The 21,428-nt window shown below is 37.4% G+C and overlaps 1 protein-coding gene across 3 annotated transcripts in view; it reads right to left on the reverse strand.

Moving 5' to 3' along the window:
• LOC111143166 (olfactomedin 3) overlaps positions 1–21,428 on the reverse strand; it is a 194,881-nt gene that overhangs the window by 28,368 nt on the left and 145,085 nt on the right. Inside the window, exons 1-3 of one of the 3 annotated variants that reach the window (XM_022496677.1) lie at positions 18,294–18,422; positions 8,118–8,264; positions 1,867–2,022 (exon numbers count right to left, since the gene is read on the reverse strand). In XM_022496677.1, the coding sequence (XP_022352385.1) occupies positions 1,867–2,022; positions 8,118–8,264; positions 18,294–18,422 (432 nt within the window). Of the gene's footprint in view, positions 1–1,866; positions 2,023–8,117; positions 8,265–12,941; positions 12,984–18,293; positions 18,423–21,428 lie in introns of those variants that run through there. The other 2 variants (XM_022496679.1, XM_022496678.1) reach the window with 2 other exon arrangements.

The raw sequence follows: 21,428 nt of genomic DNA on the forward strand, positions 1-21,428 counted from the left end.
AAATTATTTCTTTGTGTTTCTCTCAGCATTGGATCTCTGTTTCTGATCATCTCCCAAGAGTTCCCACAGATGGACATGCTTCCTCGTGTCCCCAGCCCTGCCAGGCCTGGCACCCTCTAACTATCCGTTGGCATCACAGAGTTCTGGACTGGACTGCCCACCTGAGCTTGAATAATTTTCACTGTGCACCAGACACCATGAGCACCTCTCCTTCTGTCCTCCTTCCTTTCTGGGAATGCTCCCCCTGTGCTGTCGGTGCCAGCTTCCATCTCCTACCTTGTTGATAACCTCAGCATATGGCTTATGTTACTCCTCTATGGCCTGCACCCTAACCCTGAACCTTGCAAATGTTCTCGTCTTCTCGAAGTCCTCTGGGATTTTGGTTGTGTGTGTGTGTGTGTGTGTGTGTGTGTGTTGCGGGGACTAGTCCAAATCTGCTTTCCTAAAAATTGCCAAATCTTGTAACTCTTTCCCTGATCTTCTCTGAATAAAATTAAACAACCTTACTCTTCCCTTTGTGCTGTTCAGTAATGTTTGTGCTTCTATTTACCATCAATTTTACCTGCCTATTTTAGTCGTCTTTCATAGAAGAGAGGTCATTACATATCCAGCAGTGGGCCCAGCTTGCACACAGTACATGCTCGATAAATGTTGGTTAACATTAACTCATTTCCTCCTCAGCCTTATATTTTTTGTAGGTTAACATTCCCCTATAAATTCTCTATTCATCCAGTTCACTCATTCTCTCATTTCCTGTAATATTTACATTTATTGTATCTTCTAAGCCTTGCTTTAATTTGTTCTGATTTCTTAACTTCCTGGCTTTGTTTAATTTTCTCTTCAACTCAAACTTCGTGATTCATCCCTTCAGCCTCATCTCCTATCAATACCCTCAACTTTCTCACCCTGTCTTCCTTCTGCTATACTTTTCTGGTTAAAAAAAAAACTGGTTCAGTGCAAAAACTGTTTTCTATACCAACCTACTCAGACACCTGAGCACCACTGAAGAAAATGACAAAACCATGAAAATTTTTGCCAGATCAAAATGTGCTATGTGGAGATCCTGTCACATGTCCCTGACCGGCTCTGTGCCCATCACCATTAAGTGTGAAAAGCACTTCTGATGCTTAAATTCAGGCCCTTTCTCTTACTGTCAGCAGTGAATTTCACTAAAGAAGGGAAGGAAAAAAGAAACTATTATGCTTATTAAACCACAGTATGTTTTATAAACTACATGCTATCCCTTTGGAGACAGATGATTTCTTTTTAATAGAGGCTCAAATGGTGTTATCATAGTCAGATTTTTAAAAATATGGCACTGTCATACGTAGGTACTAAACGTCCACACAGCATGCTTAAAAGCACTATTTCTACATTTTCAGTGTTTTTGGATAATTGTCAAAAACAACCTGAAGTCTAAGAAAAGACTTTGTATCAAATTATGAAACATCCTTCTTTTTATTTTTGTATGCTATGATTAATGGTATTATTGCCTCTTTTAATAACAAATATTCTCTATATGTCTTCTCATATTAGTAGGGCATAAAGTCATCAGAAGAAGCTTTGATAAATTTACTTATTAATTTTCCTTGATTTTCCCCTTGTCTTGGATATTGAATTGCCTGCAAATACATCTAGAAACTCCACCAAGCTCTAGGAGGATTAGGCTCTTTTTATAGCAAGTCTGCTATGCATTCCTACCAGCTAACGGTCAGTTTCGTTGGAGAGATGATTGATGTCCCCAGAGAGACTTTAACCTTGCTCGTATGGGCCAATGCATAGTTATTTCTAGCTGATTGCCATTCCGACTGTCCATCACACTCAGTGTCTGATTTGGATTGACGAGATTGCCGAAGTCAAACCTACTTGAAAATGCTTGGTCATTAATGTCTTCCGATCATCTTCAATCTGCCGAAACTTGGCCTTCAGCCCTTTCATTTGGGTTTCCATTTTTAGAACATATTGGAAATCTCTCTGAGTTCGCAAGTTTAAGACTTCAATAGACTGGGACATGTTCTGAACCTGTTAAAAAAGAACATTGGCTATACATTATTGTCTGTGTACAGAAATACGTGATCACTACTGAACTAGCAAAAATGACATTAACATAAAGAACTGCCAAAGGCCAAATCCTGATTTGCACGCCCACACAATATGTTTTCAGAAGAACAATGATAAACATTCAAAAAATTCAGCAAGGGAAAATTAAACCTAGGCGGGAAATAAGAAAACTGACATTTACCATTAGAGATAAATAAATTGAATTTAATAAATCAGAAAAGTAAATTTTAAAAACAGAAATTTCATTCCAGGGCTTTGTAAGCTCATGATGCCCCAAGCTGTTAAATGTTAAAATGAGTTGTTTCTGTCAGTGCTAACTCTGATTTCTTTAAGATCGGGATGTTTAGCAATTGTGGATAGTAGTGACATGTCCAATAGAGTTAGAATGCATTCATTCCAGTACAATCACTTTAACATCTTGAGTTCTTCCAGGGGTGAGATTGAATTGACCAAGATGCATGGTGGCAATGCTGGCACACCCGCAGACTTGGAGAGCGTAGTGTTTAAGAGAACTGGAAAATGGCAGCTGTATTAAGTGGTAGGTAGATAGTACACCGATTAAGCTGCTGGTACCTACTTCGGTTCGTTGGGCCTCAGGCTATGTAGAGGTAGGAAATGGGTGACTTATAAAACTTCTAGAAACAAGGAAAGAAAGGCTGCTCTAATTTTTGTGGTACCAAAAATCTAAAAAAAAGAAGAAAGTGAAAATGTCTAATAGTTGGTGAACTACTAAGTGAATTGGAGAATGGAGTACAAATATACTGTTTTAAAGGGTAAACTAAGTTTCTGTACTTTGGTACTCAAAGTATTGTCTACAGAGCAACAAGTTTGACATCACTTAGGAGCCTGTTAGAACTGCAGACTTCTGGGGCCTAGCCCAGAACTATTGAGTCAGAATCTGCATTTTATCAGAATCCCTGAGTGATCCCTGTGTTTATTAAATTTTACTCAACATGGAGGAATTTCCATGAAAAAAGCAAGTAAGAAGAGCAAATGTAACAGCCTTTATATAATTTGATCTTTTATTCTAAATCAAATTCTTTGTGTGTGTGTCTCACACATAAACACATAAAAGAAAATGGGGCATATGGTGCATATGGGACATATGGCCAAATCCTGGTGGAGAGAGGTATGTAAGGATTAGAAGAATACATATTGGGTTGTTAGTTTTTTGGTAGGAAGTGAGACGTGGGTGAGAAGAGAAGTAACGGATATTATAGAAAGGAGTCCCTGCTAAATAGAATATATGTAAATCTGCATAGAATTACATGTTTTATTTGCATGAAATGAATATGTGAAAGCACCAAAAAAACATTGTGGTGGAATTTCAGGTGAATTTTAATTTGTTTCATACATTTTTATGCATTATTCTTTTTATTTTCAAATAAACATGTATTATTTATGTTTCAGTAAAAAGTTATTTTCATTGCAACAATTGTGAGTTACAAATGAGGAAAGAGTAATTTATTCAATTTTTGTCATCCTGTATGTTACAAAGCTCAGTGGACCAGCTAGCTATAAAGAGCCTATTGTTGGTATATTCCTCAGAACTGGAACATTCTAAAAAGACAGTGAATTTTGCTGCCTTGGCTTGCCTATTCTTTCTGCTTATTAAAGAAGATTATATTTTCCTGCTTTTTTTTCCTGCTGTTTCATCCACAGTCCTGCCTTTTATGAATGCTATCTTTTCGGGATATGTTATAGTCTAGCTTATATTAAAACTAATTGTGTATTTTGTGTGTTGGGTAGGAGAACAGAAGCGACTGCCTTTGCGTGAACTCCATGATGTTCAAAGCTGCATCTTATTCAAATCTTTTATTTCCAAGACCTTACACAGAACCAGGCACAGAGTAATTGCTCAATAAATATCTATTAGGTAAAATTATCTTAGACTTCCAATTGTAGTAATAGGTAATTAGTATTTTAATATTTTAAGGAAAGTTCCCTTTTTCTGTCACTGTTACACTATAGCATTACATCATTCCCAAATATTTCTTAATTTACTATCATTCCTACTTAGGCAGCTACATTTTTTTTTTTTAATCTCTAGTGAAGCACAAAATTACCCAGACAACACTGAAAGATGGAGATGGTGACTGCAACTTGAATAAATTTAATGCTCTCAAAATAATTTTCAGCTCTGTTATGGTTAAGCATGAATAAAGAGAAACCACTGGTATTAAAGAAACTATCTACACATTTGAATACAGCATTTGTCTCCGAAGATAACATCATTGGCCTGACCATTATTTTCCTAGGAATTCCATGTATGTAGTCAGAGTCTGTACAGTTAGAAAATGATAGGCAAATAAGGTATTCTGGATACAGTTAAAATAGCCTCTCTCTCTCTCTCTCTCTCTTTTTTTTTTTTTTTTTTTGCCTCTGACTAACCCTATGGAGTTAATTTTCAACTTTATTTGTGTTTTGAAAAATCGCGCTGAGAGTTTTTGCTGAGACTTGATTGTGACCATCTATATTGTAGAAATACGCATAATCATAAGAGCTACCTTTGGGGTAATGGATAGAGGTACAGCTGTCTAGTTAGAAGGGATATGGCTCTGGGCTCTTTTTTGTTTTTCCTGCTGGATATCCCCAGGAATGTTAGTTTCCTACTGTTTACAGAGAGCCCCTGAGCATGTTTTCTGATTGTACCTGAGACTGGATTCCCATGGTTATGCTTGTAGGAAGGAGACTTGTGGTTCCTCTTCTAGTCTATTCATCTCTCATATTCTACAGTTTAATTTTCATGGGTGTCCCTGTGTTTAGATGCTCTCTCCATCATCTGGCAAGCTCACTGTCCACTTCATTGATAATTTTTTAAACTATTTCTCTTGGTTCTTTGCATAAATGAAATATCTGAGGCACTTCTGACCTTAAACACAAATTAACTTAGATTTTCACTCTTTCATAATTACTATGGAAACTATCTTGGAAAAAAACGCAGCCCTACAGTTCAGTATGTTTGGTTAGCCCTGGCATTAACAAAACTAAACAGATTCTTTGCTGTAGGTCTTCCCAGAACCTTTAGCATTAAACGGTGTGGTGGAAATCAAGAGTGAAGTATCATGTACAGTGTTTCTTAAAATCATTTTATTGGGAGGATGCCACTGGCACCCTCTTCCAGAAATCACACTTTAGGAAATATTATCCTAGACAATGCAGAACATCTTCAACTGTACAGAGAAGCCTCATAGCTAACACACATTTTTTAAGTGAACAGTTTTAGTTTGGGCATACCAAGACCGGAAATATTGTGAAAGCAATTGTAATTCTTAAACTATTAAGTAATGTAGATACTGATTAAAAATGTTTGACATAACATCATTTAAGTGTGGGTACCACCAGTGACATCCTAGTTGACACTAGCATGATGGTGAGAAAATGCCAAACTCATCTGCTAAAGCCCCACAGCCTACTGGTTAAGTGACTTTGGTATGTTCTTTAACCTCAAAGAGCAGTTTCCTTTATGTACACTTAGAAGGGCAGGGACCTCGGCTGTGAGGATTGAATGGACTGGATACAGATATGATATATGGGACATTCTGTTAGTAGCATTATTCTTCTTAAAAATATTTCCTTATGGGGCGCCTGGGTGGCTCAGTGGGTTAAAGCCTCTGCCTTCGGCTCAGGTCATGATCCCAGGGTCCTGGGATCGAGTCCCACATCGGGCTCTCTGCTCAGCAGGGAGCCTGCTTCCTCCTCTCTCTGCCTGCTCTCTGCCTACTTGTGATCTCTGTCTGTCCAATAAATAAATAAAATCTTTAAAAAAAATATTTCCTTATTATATGACTAAATCAATTCTTTAAATAATAGCGAGTGGGCTGCTTAAACTCATGCTCCTGTTTTTACATCTGGCACCTTAGATAGACGGGAAACTATAGAGAAGTCAGGAAGGAACTTGCTCAGTCTGAGTAAGGAGTGCTTGTTTCATGTGGCTTTTCTTTGGGTCAGTGCAGCAAACCAGGGCTACTTCCTTCCTTCAAGCCACTCTATGTACACATGACTGTTTCTCTTGACCTATGATACTCTCCAGTGAGGAATTTAATAAACGTAACTTGTAGAAAGCTACATTTTAAAATAAATTTTGTGGATTTTTGGGTCACTTAAATACGATGATTTTTTAAAGGTGTGATTTTCTAGAATTTCTTTTAAAACATTAAACATGTGCATATTATATGGAGTGGTCATGTTCATTTCAGTGATTGCTTTCAGCCAACCTCGTGGATATTATATATATATGTGTGTGTATGTGTGTGTGTATAAACACACACACATACACATATATATAATCCAATATTGCCTTATTCATCCTACACTCCTGATTTTATCATATTTCTGGAATACACTTCACTTTGGAGCTGTAGAGGGTATTATCCACTTCCTGACACTTTATTTGAATTTTTTTGACTGACTTTTGAAGAAATGTCTAAATCTGTATAGGGATATGTATTATGTAATGCTTTACTGAAAAACAATGATAGAAATAAGGTTACAGTGTTTAAGAATGTGTTTCTTACACCAATGTAGTTGGTATAGAGAAAAGGTGCTTTTGCACAGAAAAGAATATAGAAGCAGAAAGTCTGTAATTTGAAAAGAAATATAGTTTAATAAAAAAGAGAAAATTGGATTTAAAAAATTAAATCTTTTTACCAATGTAATTAATTTCCCTAGTAACCAAAAAATATGAAACTATGTATTCGGATTTTTTTCAGAGAAATAAAGAAAATCAGGATTGGTAAGCAATGCCCAAGACAAATCATAGTTCATATGTCATGATTTCTAATAGCTGAGAAGCACATTAGCCAGGGTCGTTAACTTGAATGAAAATGACATTTGCTCTTGTCTGGGAGACAGATATTGAAAGAGCAAGGGAAGATGGGATCTTATAAAAAGAGACTTAAGAAGAGAGAGCCAATAGATTGATGATATCTCTGAGGAGAAGGGGAGGAAAAACAGGACTAATCATTGTATAAAAACAAGAAAAAAAACTTTCTTAAAATCTTAGCGCATCAATAGACTCCCAAGTAATGTACACGGAGCAAATTTATTTTCATTATATGGCAGTAGAAGAAGGTTATTGTTCCTAGGCTTGGAATTGCATAAAGACGTCATGTCTGTATTAACAGATTTGATGCTTTCATTTTTCTAGCTTCTTTTAACTTTCCATAAAAAGTTCCTACTCACTGCCATCATTGTGTGAATGATCATGAGAATGATATTGCACAGAGTGAATCGTTGAGTACCGTGTCCTTGAAAGCACATACTACCTAATTTATCCTGTTATCCCTGAAGGTATTTAAAATTCCAACGTATTGCCATCTTTCCATCAGTCTGGCTACCCAGCTGTCCTACTATATTCAGAGCCCAACACAGTGAAATTCTGAATGAGAATAATTGAAAGAACCATTCATTGTTTTGTTTTTTTTCTTCCTCCTCAAACTAAACATAAATAACCCTTCATGAGTTGACTGTTATCTGTAAAAAAGAATAAATCAAGGGCATTCTGCATTTGATTGCTATGGATCTGGCTTAAGTAAATTATATGGAGAAAATGCTATTGAATGAAATTGAAGAGCTTAATGTTCAAAGGAATGGCTTAGAGAATGATGATAAATACTTGAAATTATTCATTATCTGTTCAGATAGCTTGCATATTGCATTCCATTATTTTAACTTCCTTGCAAGGTTGTTAATGGGATTCAAATGCATGAGTTCAAAGAGCCTAGTGTGATCCTGGGAGTTGAGGATAAATTTCTGGCATGGGAATAAGACCGCTTATCTTTTTTGTTTTTTTTTCCTTAAGGAGAGACCAACTGGATATTAAAACATATGATAGTCAGTCTTAAGAAGGTATGATTGAGAAAAATAGAAAGTAATATAAATAGAACAGAGCAGGAAGCTTGAGGTACTCTTTTTAAGGAAGAGGAATAAAAAGTTTGAGAAGGGAGACAAAAATTGGGAGGACATTCTTCATCAGTACCTGCTTCCCCACATTTCCTTTCAAAGGAATGTTAGTTTAAAAAAAAAAAAAAGTGCATGGAGGACGGGATACCTACCTTTTCCAGAAGCTGGCGGAGCTGCCTGTTTTTGGCATCCCGGGAACACAAGTTTTGTTCTGGAGCAACCACTGTGCATATGCACCGTCCATCAGGATCCTGGGCTGAGCTGTACACTTGCCACCCTTCTTTGGGACTAATCTGAGTCTGAGGAAACCAATGGCAAACACACAACACAGACTTCCGTTACAGAATAAAGAGAATGCGGGTTTGCAGCATTTTAAGCAAAGCATCTTTTTTGATAATTCAAATTTCTGTTTTTTATTCTTTCATGTTAGAAAGAGATAAACAACTTCGATAGGCAGCATAGCTTCACTCATTTACACCTTCTTTATCAGTGCCCCAGAAGGAGAATTTTTCTTTTTATACGCTCCTATTATTTTTTTTAAAGATTTTATTTATTTATTTGACAGAGAGAGAGATCACAAGTAGGCAGAGAGGCAGGCAGAGAGAGAAGGGGAAGCAGGCTCCCTGCTGAGCAGAGAGCCCGATGATGCGGGGCTCGATCCCAGAACCCTGAGATCATGATCTGAGCCGAAGGCAGAGGCTTTAACCCACTGAGCCACCCATGCGCCCCTATATGCTCATATTATTAACTACTTATTGACCCGACAGCCCTCCCTCATGTTTTTTTGTTGTATTTGGACATTTTAGTGCAACTTTAGAAGCATCTGATAACCACTGAATCATGTATCACCAGTCTTTCTATATAACATCTGTTACTTTGTCTTTCTCAACAGTGAATGGTAGTTCGTAGTATATATATATATTTTCTGATTATTATTCATATGTGATATTCTGAAGCAAGCCCTATCTTAAGGACCTTCCTGTGTATTGAAGGGCCAATGAGTAAAGCTAGAAAAGTAGCATATGAGAATTTACGGTAAAAAGAATTAGATCAGCATGGTTTTGCAAAGGAAGCAGAGTCCCAGAGAAGTTCAAGAGAGTATTTTGACATAGTCTGCCAAGTTCATCCTCTTAAATTACTTCTGCGCACTTATCACCCTACCTCTCTAGAACCCTGGTCTAAAGTGGCTTTCCTATCAGTAAAGGAGGCAGCTTAAAGTCAGCCTCTTATTTATGTTTCTAGTTTTTCCTCCTGTATCTTCCTATAAGAAACTTCTTTCCAACCAAGTTGGTCTATTTGTGTCCTGAAAGTATGCCACCTTGATTCATATTTTTGTATGTCACTCATTTTGTTTCTCCTGCTTGGAATACCTGTTTTATAAACCTTTGGTTTACTAAGCCCTTATGGTTTTTTACCTATTCCGAAAGATTGTCTGTATCATTCATTAGGCATTTAATGCATATTGTCTAGTATTGCTAGTTGCCTTTCATCTGTCTTATTTCCACACTTAGTTTATATCCAGCTACTAGATATTTCCTGTCATAGCGAGTACATTCTATCAGATACAAAGGTAAGTATCCCCATTTTTCATCAAGTTATTTTTCAGAAAGAACTGTGCTTAAACATATGCTCTCCGTTATACAAGCAGAAGTCGTTGTGGATGCCCAAAGAGGCACTCATTCTCCCAGCCGCTGAGATTATCGGTAGCTTGACTCTCAGTTGAGTTTCTCTTTGGGGATTGCCTGGACTGAAGAGTGCAGCCTGTTCAAGGTTAGGTCCTGTTCCAAAGGACAGCTCACATGCATTGACTTTGATGATACAGCAGTACAAAGAAGCACCCTGAGAAGCAGGAATTATTATTTCCATTTCACAGAAGAGGAAATTACTTGGGGACACTCAGCTTGGATGTAGTAGAGCTTCTGTGAAACCAGGCAGTATGCTCCGGGGCAGTACTGTCAACTGGAAATGTAATAATTTTAGCTTTTCTAACAGGCTTGAAAAAGGAAGAAGAAATAATATTAACCTTAATATATATATATATATATATATATATATTTTTTTTTTTTAAAGATTTTATTTATTTATCTGACAGGCAGAGATCACAAGTAGGCAGAGAGGCAGACAGAGAGAGAGAGGAGAAAGCAGGCTCCCCGCGGAGCAGAGAGCCCGATGCGGGGCTCGATCCCAGGACCCTGGGACCATGACCTGAGCCGAAGGCAGGGGCTTTAACCCACTGAGTCACCCAGGCGCCCCTAACCTTAATATATTTTATTTAATCCATATATCTAAAATATTTCAACATGTGATCAGTACAAAAATTATTCGTGAGATACTTCACGTTATTTTTTCTCCTTTTTTTGGTACTGTCTTTGAAACTGTGCATTTTGTGCTTATGACTTAGCTCAATTTGGATTAGCCACATCTCAAATGCTCAGTAGCTACATGTGGCCCCTTGCTGGAAAGTGCAGGTCTAGATCCTGCTTTTAATTACAATGTCCTATCAGTATGATGTTGAACAGCCAGATAATTGTTTTTAAAGGTCAATCACGGATATTGAAAAACCACCTAACAGATGTTACACAGACAAACCATCTAATTTGATCTGAATTTGTTTTTCCTGTGGAAATATCAGATAAATCAGTAATAAGTAATAAATTTCCTGCATAAGTAAGCTCTGGCTTACTTGTACAGCTAGGATCTGAAATTTATCAGCCTTTCTCTATCTGTCATTTTGGGGTTTCAGGGATTCAGCAGATAGGTATTTCTTGTATGATCAGGAGAAGAGGGAAATGAATTTAATTTAGAAAATAAGGTATTTAATGAATCAAATTGGAGGACCAAGGCTGAAGAAGAGGGAGAGAAGGGCTAGGGGTTGGGAACTGAGATGCGATTAGGAACCAGGAGGTGAAGGGAGGCCAGCAGAGGACTGTCTTGCACAATGCTCAGTGTTCCTGGACTCCGCTGTTTGCCTATAGACCTGGAGTGTTTTGCCAGATTGAAAGCAGACTCTTTAAAGAACTAATGCAGGCTGACTTCCCTCTTTACAGATCTGCTATCCTCTGTGAGATCGTTTGTCTCTAGAATTCATAGCAGAACAGATACTGTTTCCTACTTATCCTCTCCCAGGTCCCAGATCATTGCATACCATCAACCAACACACAGTTCTTTTTCTTTTCAAAGTATCTTGCATGGCAGTTTGTTTTTCTGTTTATAAGATCCCACCCTTTGTATCAATCTCACTTTTCCTTTCAAGGGCTTCAGCAATAATCACTAGAGGGTGCTGATGGGCATTCCAACAACAATCAAGAACAAATATCAGAGAAGCTGTAAGTTGTAAACTCAGGAAACTCTGGAAAGTGTCATAGTCCTTGTAGTTCATCTATAATGAGAAGCAGCTGGTGCCGGTGCTCCTTTTAATCTCCCTTTTCAGATAATTCATGGAAGCTTCCTATGCGGCCTTTTATTTCTGAAGCACTGGATTCATTATTATTCCTTTCTTTTTCATTCTCTTATCCCTTCTAGCATTTATGCTTGAATATCAAGTTAGGATACAAGGATGTACTTAAAATTGTCTACTATTAGAATCAGATAACTTCTTAAAGATTAGTGTGTTACACTTTTTTTATTAAAGAAGAAAAAATTCAGAGATTATAGAATGGAGTTAGGAATGGTTTACCGGAGTAATTTCAGTGGTACCATTAGAGGTTTAAACTAAGTAACAGTGTGGGGTTTAAATATCTAGACATAGGTCCTATCATTTCCGTTAGAATTCACCTCGCATTGGACACAAATTTCAGGTATGTCAGAAAATTAAGTCTTGTCACTAGGATAAATTTAGCTTTTGGATAAAGGAGCATGGGTCACCCAATTATAATATTAAAATGTCTTTAACAGCAGTGCAAACACTGATTATTAAACCTAGCAGCATTCATATTGGTGTTCACTTGCCAAGTGTTTGGCTAACTAGTGAGGAGCTTATCATGACAGGGCAAGGTGTCAGTCGCTCTCTGGAATGAGGGAAACAGGAAAGGTGAATAGGGTTTGATGTTCATTTAGCATTCTCCCTCAAGTGTCAGCTTAATAAAAGCAGACTCCAGCCTTGTTTGTACTTCCCATTGTCTTCTTGTAAGAATCACTGAAAAGAGCCATGACCTTATCTACTGTAGAGTTAGTCTGAATGATCTCAACTATAACAAGTTACCTCTTTGGCAAGAAAAAGGTAACTCAAAAGAGAAAAGAGCTAATGTAAAAGATGAGTGCCTGACAGTCCCCTGGGTTTTGATAGAGGCCTCTTTGTCGGGGTCGGTGATAAATAAAGAAAGCTTTATGCGCATCTCTGGTGCTCTCTTTTAGGGTATCTACAACTGTCATTGAAAAGAGGATCAAGATAAAACCAGTTAGACCTCAGGGGGGGAAGGAAATATTTAGAAAATTTTTGATACCAATGAAAAAAGACTTGCCATTTTAACTCACAAGAACAACTATTCAGGTATCTGTAAAACTCATAGTAATAGCAACCATTTATGGAGCTCTAGCCATTACTTGGCAGTTCACACGTACCGCTGTCTTTGAATATCACACTAACCATATGGACGAGGTTATGTTATTCCCCCCATTTTATACATGAGGGAACTGAGACTTAAAGACCGTCAGGAACTTGCTCAAGGTCATGCAGGGGGTAATCAGCAGAGCTGGGATTTGTAGTCTGATGTCAGTTTGTTGTCCGGTCTGAAAGTTTAGCCACCACACTGCGTCACCAGTTATCTGAAAATTCCTTCTATAAACGCTGAAGATAACCCTGAAAGCATTTCCGGAACTGCTGTGAAGGCCAGTACTTGGACCTGGAGGGTGGATGTCATTTATTACTATCCAAAGCATCTCTAATCATAGTGGTTACTGATGCAGTCCTCTTTGAACCCTTTGTGTTAATTAGAAGAACTAAATGAACTATCTAGCAGTTTTTAATATTGCAGAACTCATGAAATATTTAAGAATGCTCTAAATAAGAGACTTAAAATGATAATTTTAACAATTAGATTTCAAGTCTGGATTCTTTCCTTATAATTTAATTACCAAGCTATGCTTTATAAATACAAAGCTACTGTGAGAGTTCTCCTAAAACTCCAAGGGCTTTGTACCAGAAAAGAGAGATCCTGAAGACTGAGGTAAAAGTAAAAATAAAGAAAAATATCATGCATTTCCATTTGTTTTTCTGTTTATAAAATCCCACCTTTTGATTTAATCTTACCTTTCTTTGAAAGAATGACCCTTCCTTAGACATTGACATTATTTTACTTGTGAGGAAATTGAAACTCAACATAAGCAATTTTTTTTTTCAAGTCATCCATTTAGTCAATATCGCGTACAGGACTTTAGACCCAGTTTTCTTCAACTGTCAGCACGGTCTTTTCTCCCATCCTCTGCAGATAAATGTGTACAGATATTCTATGTCCATTTACCAAAAGTCAAAAAATTTGCTGTGGAGGAGAGGCATGCAGTGGATGGAGGGCATCATCTAAAAAGTATGGAAATAAGTAGCAGTTGGCACCCCAGAGAAGCTGTTAGCAGTAAAGGCTCAGCAAGACAACTGGATTTCCCTGTGGTGGGCTCTGCAATCATTTATCAGGACCCAGGTGAAGAGGCAGACAAAAGACAGAATTTTGATCCTTTCAAGGGAACCGAATCAGCTAGTTGAACATTTCTAGGTCTTATGTTTTATCTTGAGTTTCTAGGCATTTCATAAAAGTACAGACTGAGGAAAAAAAAAAAAAAAAAAGAATAAGGAATCTATTAGAAGTGGTGTACAAGGTAGGGGAAAATAAAGCAGGGAAAAATTCATTTGTTAGATCCTATTTGATTTAGAGTGGGGATACTGAAGTGATGATGAAACCCCTTACAGATTTTTTCGTCTGAGGATATGTTTGATCTCAGAGAGTGAAATATGGTTTAGCATGCTAATGACTTTAGTTGTGAAGAGAGGAGAAGTGTGAGGAAAGGAATGGGAGAGATGTTGACAGACCACACTGAATGAAGCTGTGTTCTAGAGGATGTGTTAATAAAGATGTCACTGCATAGCAGTTTTCTTCTTATTTCTTATGAGACTAGTTGGAACTGAAATAAGAAATGTATATTTTCACTCAAGAAAGCCTCAAGGCTCCAAGAAAAACAACTATTAAAACAACAACAACAAAAACAAATGACAAACAAAAAACCTAAAGATATAAAATTTAGGTCGGTTGAACACCTCTGTTCATATTCTGGAAATCACAAAGACTTCGAGTTGGGAAAGACTCAGTTAGAGGTCATATCTAGCCCTGTGTCTCTCCACTCAGTCACGCTTCTGTCTTTTCTTGTGCTTCCACTCGAACTCTGCACGATAAGAATTTTGCTGCTTCATAGGCAGCCCTTCCACTGGCGGCAAGCTGAGGGGCTCCATCTGAACTTCTGTCTTTGTAATTTTCCCCTTTTGGCCCTACTTCTGCTTTAAGTACTCACACAGGAATACATCTACTCTTGTATCCATGTCACTTTTCTTCTCTAAAAAGGCAATTATTCTTTCTCTGTGGCTCTCAAGATTTGCAGTTCTGTTTTCTCATCCATCTCCCACTCCTTAATTTGCTTAGCTGCCCTTTCACAAGAGGGATACTGCTTAAGGATCTGAGGAAGAAAAACCTTGAAACAGAACTTTGGTGTCTTCATGCAGACTGAAAAAAGTCGGTGAGTTGAGAAAAAGAAATGTACAAAGTGTGGAGACTTTGTGTCAGGGTATTCTCATTTCACAGGACTTAAAACAGACTAACTCAGTGAAGTAGTTATTTATGAGGAGAAGTCAACTAGATGTTTGAAATTGTAGCAAAACAAATCACTTAGGCCCATGGGTTCCCTTTGAGGCCTTTTCCTACCCCAGCAGTCGGGCTGCCTGGGAACAGCTGGTGGCTGCTGAATGTCCTCTGCTTATTTAATTGCTCTTTTCCAGGTTCTTCCTGGTGTGGAGGCCACAGCGTGGGGCATTTTTCAGAAGCTCAGCCTCAAGAGGCAGTTACTCTGCATCAGAGAGAAGTGCCAGAGGGGGCCCGAGCTTTCTTAGAGCCAAGGCTTCACCTCTGCAGACGCTAGCCTCTCCAGAGGCTGGTGGGCCCAGTGATAAATTAGAAGGAAAAAGAGAGAAAAACAGGGCCAAAGAGGACAATAAAGAAATGTTTCAAGATTCTAACAAAAACAAGAGGGAGTATATTCCCCTATTAAGGAGCTGTATTTAACAAAAATATCTTGGAGATATAAAAACCTCTTTCAGCTTTTGAGACAATCAAATGTACACTGCCTATTTCAGAGACGCTATAAACAGATTTAATTGCATTTAATCACTGAAATCCTTTTTTTTTTTTCCTTATTTTTATTTTTTTTTCAGGTCACTTGAAACTACCCTTCTAAAGAAAGACTTCATATTTGTGTAAATCTGCAGTTTTTGCCATCTGCACAGCCCATAAACAATCACAAAACAAATTTTAAGACCTACTCTCTTTTTCTTTGGTTTTGTTTTGATGTTTACGAAATGCAGGCCCATCCCATTCATACTGTCTAAAGTGAGGACATTCAGCAAGAAAGTTAAAAAGGGCAGGATATCCTAGCTGAATCTACTAGGAAGGGCAATGTTAACCCTTTCATAGAAGGGAAGTAGAGTTCAGGGTTATGGGAAACCATCTGATTAGGGCAGAACGAACCTACTGTGGTGCCAGGGCCAGGAGGGGTAAGGACTAGTAAAGGATGAGACCACTCCTCTGATCAGGACTGCAGTCAGGGGACTTTCTTCTACCTGTGGCTCTCTCATTCACTAGCTAGGGGGAATATGTTTAGTCACTTATATATTTTGGGTCATTCCTCCCAGTTGCGGCATGAGGAGGTTGGATTAGATCATTCATATTTCCAACTGAGCCTTTGAGGCTGTAAGTTTTCTCTGGAGGAATCTTGTCTAGGACAAAGGGTTGATTGTGTGGGGAGGGAGCAGATGGTGGCGGGGCCAATAAATGCCCCCCCCTTAATTTATTATTCCATCCATGACCTGTTTTACAAACTGGATTTCCACTTCAAGTTTCACTCAACAAAGCGTGTATTACATAAAATTTAGTTTGGGGGATGGGGGCAAGGTACCACTGCCAAAATAGTGTGAAGATAACTGGCCTGGATGGTTTCAGAAATCCTTTCCAGCATTAACATTTTATGATCTTAATCTAGGAAATACAGATTCATTCATTTTTCACCATGGGAATCATAAGGTATAAGCAATCATCTTAAATAACTAAGGTAGGGAAGTGCCATAGCCATCGATCTCCTGTAAAGTATGCCGCTTCTGTAAAACATAAAAAAAATTAGCTTTTGCAAGCTGGTTTCTCCTTTCTAGTGAAGAATAACATAGTGTAAATGTCCCTATTTTTTTTTTTTTGGTCACCCAAAGGTGGATTTGGCCATATCAGAACCTTCAGAGACCATGGCAATGCTTTATGTTTTTCAGCCAACAGATTACTAATCAAGAAGTAAAGAAAATGAATTTACTTTAACCTTACAAGATAACTAGAAGTCCTAAAAGAATCATGCATAATTTTGGAAATTTGATTCTTCTCCATCAACAACAATAGGAAATAAGAAAACCAATGTCTACATACACAAAAAATAGACATATCAGAACCAAGGTACGAAGTTTGTGTTATAAATCATTCATGACTATCTTAGTTTAGGTTTATTTGCTGAAAGAGTTAATTCAACAACTAAATTGTCAAGAACTATCAGGTTCTTTGAACATTGAGAAAATTTGGTCAGTGCATAGTAGCTAATGTAAATTGATTTTATAATTGTTTGTTGATGACATATCATGTTTTCTTTATAACTAGAAATCTTTTTTATATCCCTTCTGCCATACATACATCATGCAGGTAGGGAGGGGAATTTCAACAGTAGAGGCAGTGAGGTGACTTAAATGACCTAAGGGAGGTAAACATAAAAGTGGGTCAAAGTATGCCTCACATGTGCTCTGTCCATGCCCTAAGAACCAGCTCAATCTAGCAAATTATATAATCGATTTGATTTGGCTCTACTCAGTTACACATCGATAGATTAATTAATTATTTGTAGTACCTGCAAATAAGTCTTGAAAATGGAAGGTTACTTTTCTTTTAGTATCAGACTTTTTGATCCACTGGAGTAATCCAGTGGTAAAAATAGATAAAGATAAGAAGGTAAAGAGCTCCAAATGCTAATTGTTTCTGTATCCTTTATTTGACAGCAGGGAAATGATTTTTTGAGGATATTCCTTCTGTTTGAATTTGTAACTTCTGTCTGAAAAACCAGCAGTTTTCATTTTTATTTGAAAGGTTTTAGAGTATTGGGAACTAAACTGTGGTTCAAACTACCAGAAAAGACTTTTTTATAATGTGGGAAGGGTTAAAAAGACATTAATTTTAGGTGAATGAAGACTACAGGAGCTAGGCTTGTGATAGGCGAGTCTTTATAAAAAATTTTACAGGGGCACCTGGATGGCTCAGTGGGTTAAAGCCTCCACCTTCGGCTCAGGTCCTGATCCCAGGGACCTGGGATTGAGCCCCGCATCAGGCTCTCTGCTCAGCGGGGAGCCTGCTTCCCCCTCTTTCTCTGCCTGCCTCTCTGCCTTCTTGTGATCTCTGTCTGTCAAATAAATAAATTTAAAAAAAATTAAACAAAGAGAGATAAATCATCAAGTAAGTTTTATATTGCTTGTGTCTCTTAGCTCTCTTAAAGTCTTTTTGGCAGGCTTTAAGTTGCTGAGGTTTTTTTTTTAATTTATGTTAAAAGAGGTTGGTTTCTCAGACTGAAGGCATTGCAAACAGTCCTAAGAATTGAATTCCAGGGAAGAGCCTGCTATAGGAAAACTAGATTAGATGGAATATCTCTATAGCATACTCTGCAGGTAAAATTATGGGAATTTTACAGACATAAAAGAAGAAGCAAAATGATAAACAAACAAACAAACAAACAAACAACAAAACACATTTCCTAAAGAATCCTTCCAAACCTCAGGTTAATATAGTTAAGTTAGAATTTATCAGTCTTAAGAATTGAAGGAGTCAAGTATTTCCTTTCACAGCTAATTTCTCAGACCGTCCACTTAGTTTTTTGGTGTAGCTTTAAAGTGTTCACAAAGAAATACCCATGACTAAAGTTAGCACATAAATATCGAATCCGTGAAGCAGCCCTGTAAATACAGAAGCAAAATCTCAGCCTTCGCAGTTTAGACAATCAAGCCCACTGGTTTAAAGCACTTACTTCCCAAGATGGCCAAACCCACCAGAGTGACTTACTAAGGTATCTGGCGTCGATAGCCTCGTGGTGTTCAGTCCTACCAAGGATGGGAGAGTTTGGGACATCCAGTTTGAGATCATTGCCATGGTACTAAGCACAGCGCCAAGCTTCAGCAGTGGAGGACTCATTGCCGTGAAGCTAATGAGTTTTCATAGTGACTGATTAAGATCCTGGAGCTTGGCTGGCAGCGGGAGGCGTGACTGCAGCTCGCCACATTTACAGCATGAAAAGAAATCAACTTTTCCAGCTCTAATCGCTGGGGAAAGCTCACAGAACCTCTTTACCCCACCCTCGTGGGAAGTGCCTTGCTCTTCCTTTTCCCTCCCTTCCAGACACTTTGCTGCCTCATCAAAGGAAATATTCTTGATAGGGCTTGGTTGGTAATTCAGAGAGCATAGGTTGGAGGGAGAGGGAAACTTGAGCTCTTTCTGCTCCACTGTTGTGAGTTACCATCAACAGAGTCTATTTCCTCTGGGGTTTTTGTGAGTCTAATCAGCTGCTCTTTATCCTTCATAAAAAATACACCTTTAGATGGAGGTCTGCCAAAGTGCACATTTCCAAACATCAAATTTAATATCTACACATTTTGCCAGGCGTAGACTGAGTAATTTCAGGCAGAGCATGAAAACAAGTCTGCAAAGAATTTCCTAGATGATCAGATATTGAGAGTAAGAGATTTTTATTTTATTTTTTTAAACAGTAACCTAAAATTAGCATTGTTGCCTCTAAAAACAAAACAAAAAAAAAGTCAAAGATGAATAGCTACTGCCTGTGGAAAACATTACCTTAGGCAACTTACTTGTGAGCTGACAGAAAAGGCAGCCTTAGAGGAAAGCTTCTGTTATGGAAATTTCATGTTTCCAATTTTACTTTTAAGAATGAGGGCTTCCTAAGTTGCTCAGACAAAAGACAAACTCTGTTAACTGTATTTTCACCTTGTGCAGAATGACAGGCTGATAACCAGGAGTCACAAGGGAACATGTGACTTATTAAAAGAGAGCCCAGAACTTGGATTTAGGGAGTCTGAGGGTCCAGTCCTATTCTCCTCTGGTTAGTTGAGTGACTGGCCAGTGACTTAACATTTTTTGGCTTTCATTTTTTTCAGGTTTGGATTCCACGCTCTCCAAGGCCCCTTTCAGCTTTAAGACTCAATGATCTGTTTATTAGAGTTGGATTGGCAAATGTGTATTTTGAATTTGGGGCTTATGGATAGAATTATTATATTCTTTTTACAAATACTATGAATTGCTCATATCCAAATCTCAGGTCCTGAATGGAATAAATCCGAGGTGGTTGTCTTGTACAATATATGTGTTCTAAAATTAAAAAAAAAATGTAGAGAGAAGACATGAAGGGAAATATGGCTGAATGAAAATTAAATGAAAAGGAACCTGTTATAAGAAGGAAACATACTATTTTGATTCCTTAGGAGAATTCTGGAATTGTTTGTAGCTCGAATTCTCAGCCAAAGATACATATTTTTCATAAACAGTTTGGCAGCAGAAATAAAGGAAATGACTTTAATAAAATGAAAGAGATACATATTTATAGAGGTGTATATGCCCTTTATTCTCAAAAAGAGTTTTAAGTTGAATACTGAAAGACTCCTTAAATCTTCCTTCTATTACCTAAGAATTTAGGCTTTTTATTTTCCCCTTCAAAATACATCCAAATGATTTTAGTTGATTCATTTTTTTTTTTTAACCACAGGCCTAGAAAGCCTGTGGTTATTATATATTATATGTATATTATTATATAATATGAGAAATCGATAAGGATAAAAACACAATAGTTCATATATTAAAGTTAGCCTTGCATAAGAGTATTCAGAGAAAGGACTGTGCAGTTTTACACAGTATTACAATGTGGCAGTAACAAAAAGCAAAGTGGATTTATAAATCTAAATATTTGAAAACTATACCTGGAATTTTACTGATTTAGGAGGGGAAGTATCTTTTCAAGAGCGTAATTTCCAGATTGGAAACTAATATACATGCAATGGCTAGATTATTTAAGATGCAACATGGATATGGTAATTATAGTTACTAATGAACTATCAGTCAACAAAATAATAGCATCTTTAGAAGAATATAGGATTGAATGTCAGGGGAGCCAATGCTCTTATTTAAAAATTAAAAAAATAAAAAAAAGGAGGAGCTCCTGGGTGGCTTAGTTGGTTAAGTGTCTGACTCTTGATTTTGGCTCAGGTCATGATCTCAGAGTTGTGGAATCGAGCCCTTCATTGGGCACAGAGTCTGCTTGTCCCTCTCCCTATCCTCCTTCTTCTTCTTCTCCTCTCTCTCTCTCTCTCTCTCAAAAGAATAAAGAAATAAATCTTAAGAAAAAAGAAAAATGCATACTTAAAAATAAGAAGAAAAACAACACAAATGTAATGCTTCTAGTAACTCTAGAAATAATTCTAGTGATTCTAGAGATGCAAATAACTAAAGAATGGAAAGAGAACAGTAGTCAAAGTGTATAATTCAGTGGAGTTTATCAACAACATCAAATCTATAATGTGTTGTTTTTAGAATAGGTTTAAATGGCACACATTGAGATAAAAAAGCTTAAATTATAATGATTATTAGCTGTGGGAAATAAAAACAGCTACTATTTGTAAAGAGCTAAATAATTTGCTATGCTCTCCTAATCTAGTGAAGTGATTATCATTATAATTTCCATTTTAGAAGTTGAGTTCTAGTTTGCAGATGAGGGAGGTGATTATTTTATGTAGAAGTAACAACCTGTTTTCAGGACAAGAAACCCCATGGTTACAGAAGTTCCAGAAGAATAGTGTGAATGGTGGTGATGGAGTAAGTAGCAGGAGATGAAGTTGAAAATGCTAGCAGTGACCAGTTCCCAGAACTTCAGGATCACCCAAAGATGTCTGGAAATTACCTTGTCTGTAATTCAAGAATTTAGAGCAAAGCAGTGAAGTCATTAGTTATTGAGATTTACATCTCAAATTATTATTAATTTGGCATTTTTATGATACAAGGTAGACAGATGGGTATTGCAGGAACAGCAAAGCAAATCCAAGACAGGCAGATCACTTAAGGGCATGGTCTCCTAGTTCAGGCAAGAGTGGATGAGGTCCAGAAATAAGAAACTTCATGAACTTCAAAAGGATGGAT

Source organism: Enhydra lutris, unplaced genomic scaffold (genome assembly GCF_002288905.1).
Source record: "Enhydra lutris kenyoni isolate GAN:26980312 unplaced genomic scaffold, ASM228890v2 scaffoldscaffold9, whole genome shotgun sequence".
Taxonomy (NCBI): domain Eukaryota; kingdom Metazoa; phylum Chordata; class Mammalia; order Carnivora; family Mustelidae; genus Enhydra; species Enhydra lutris.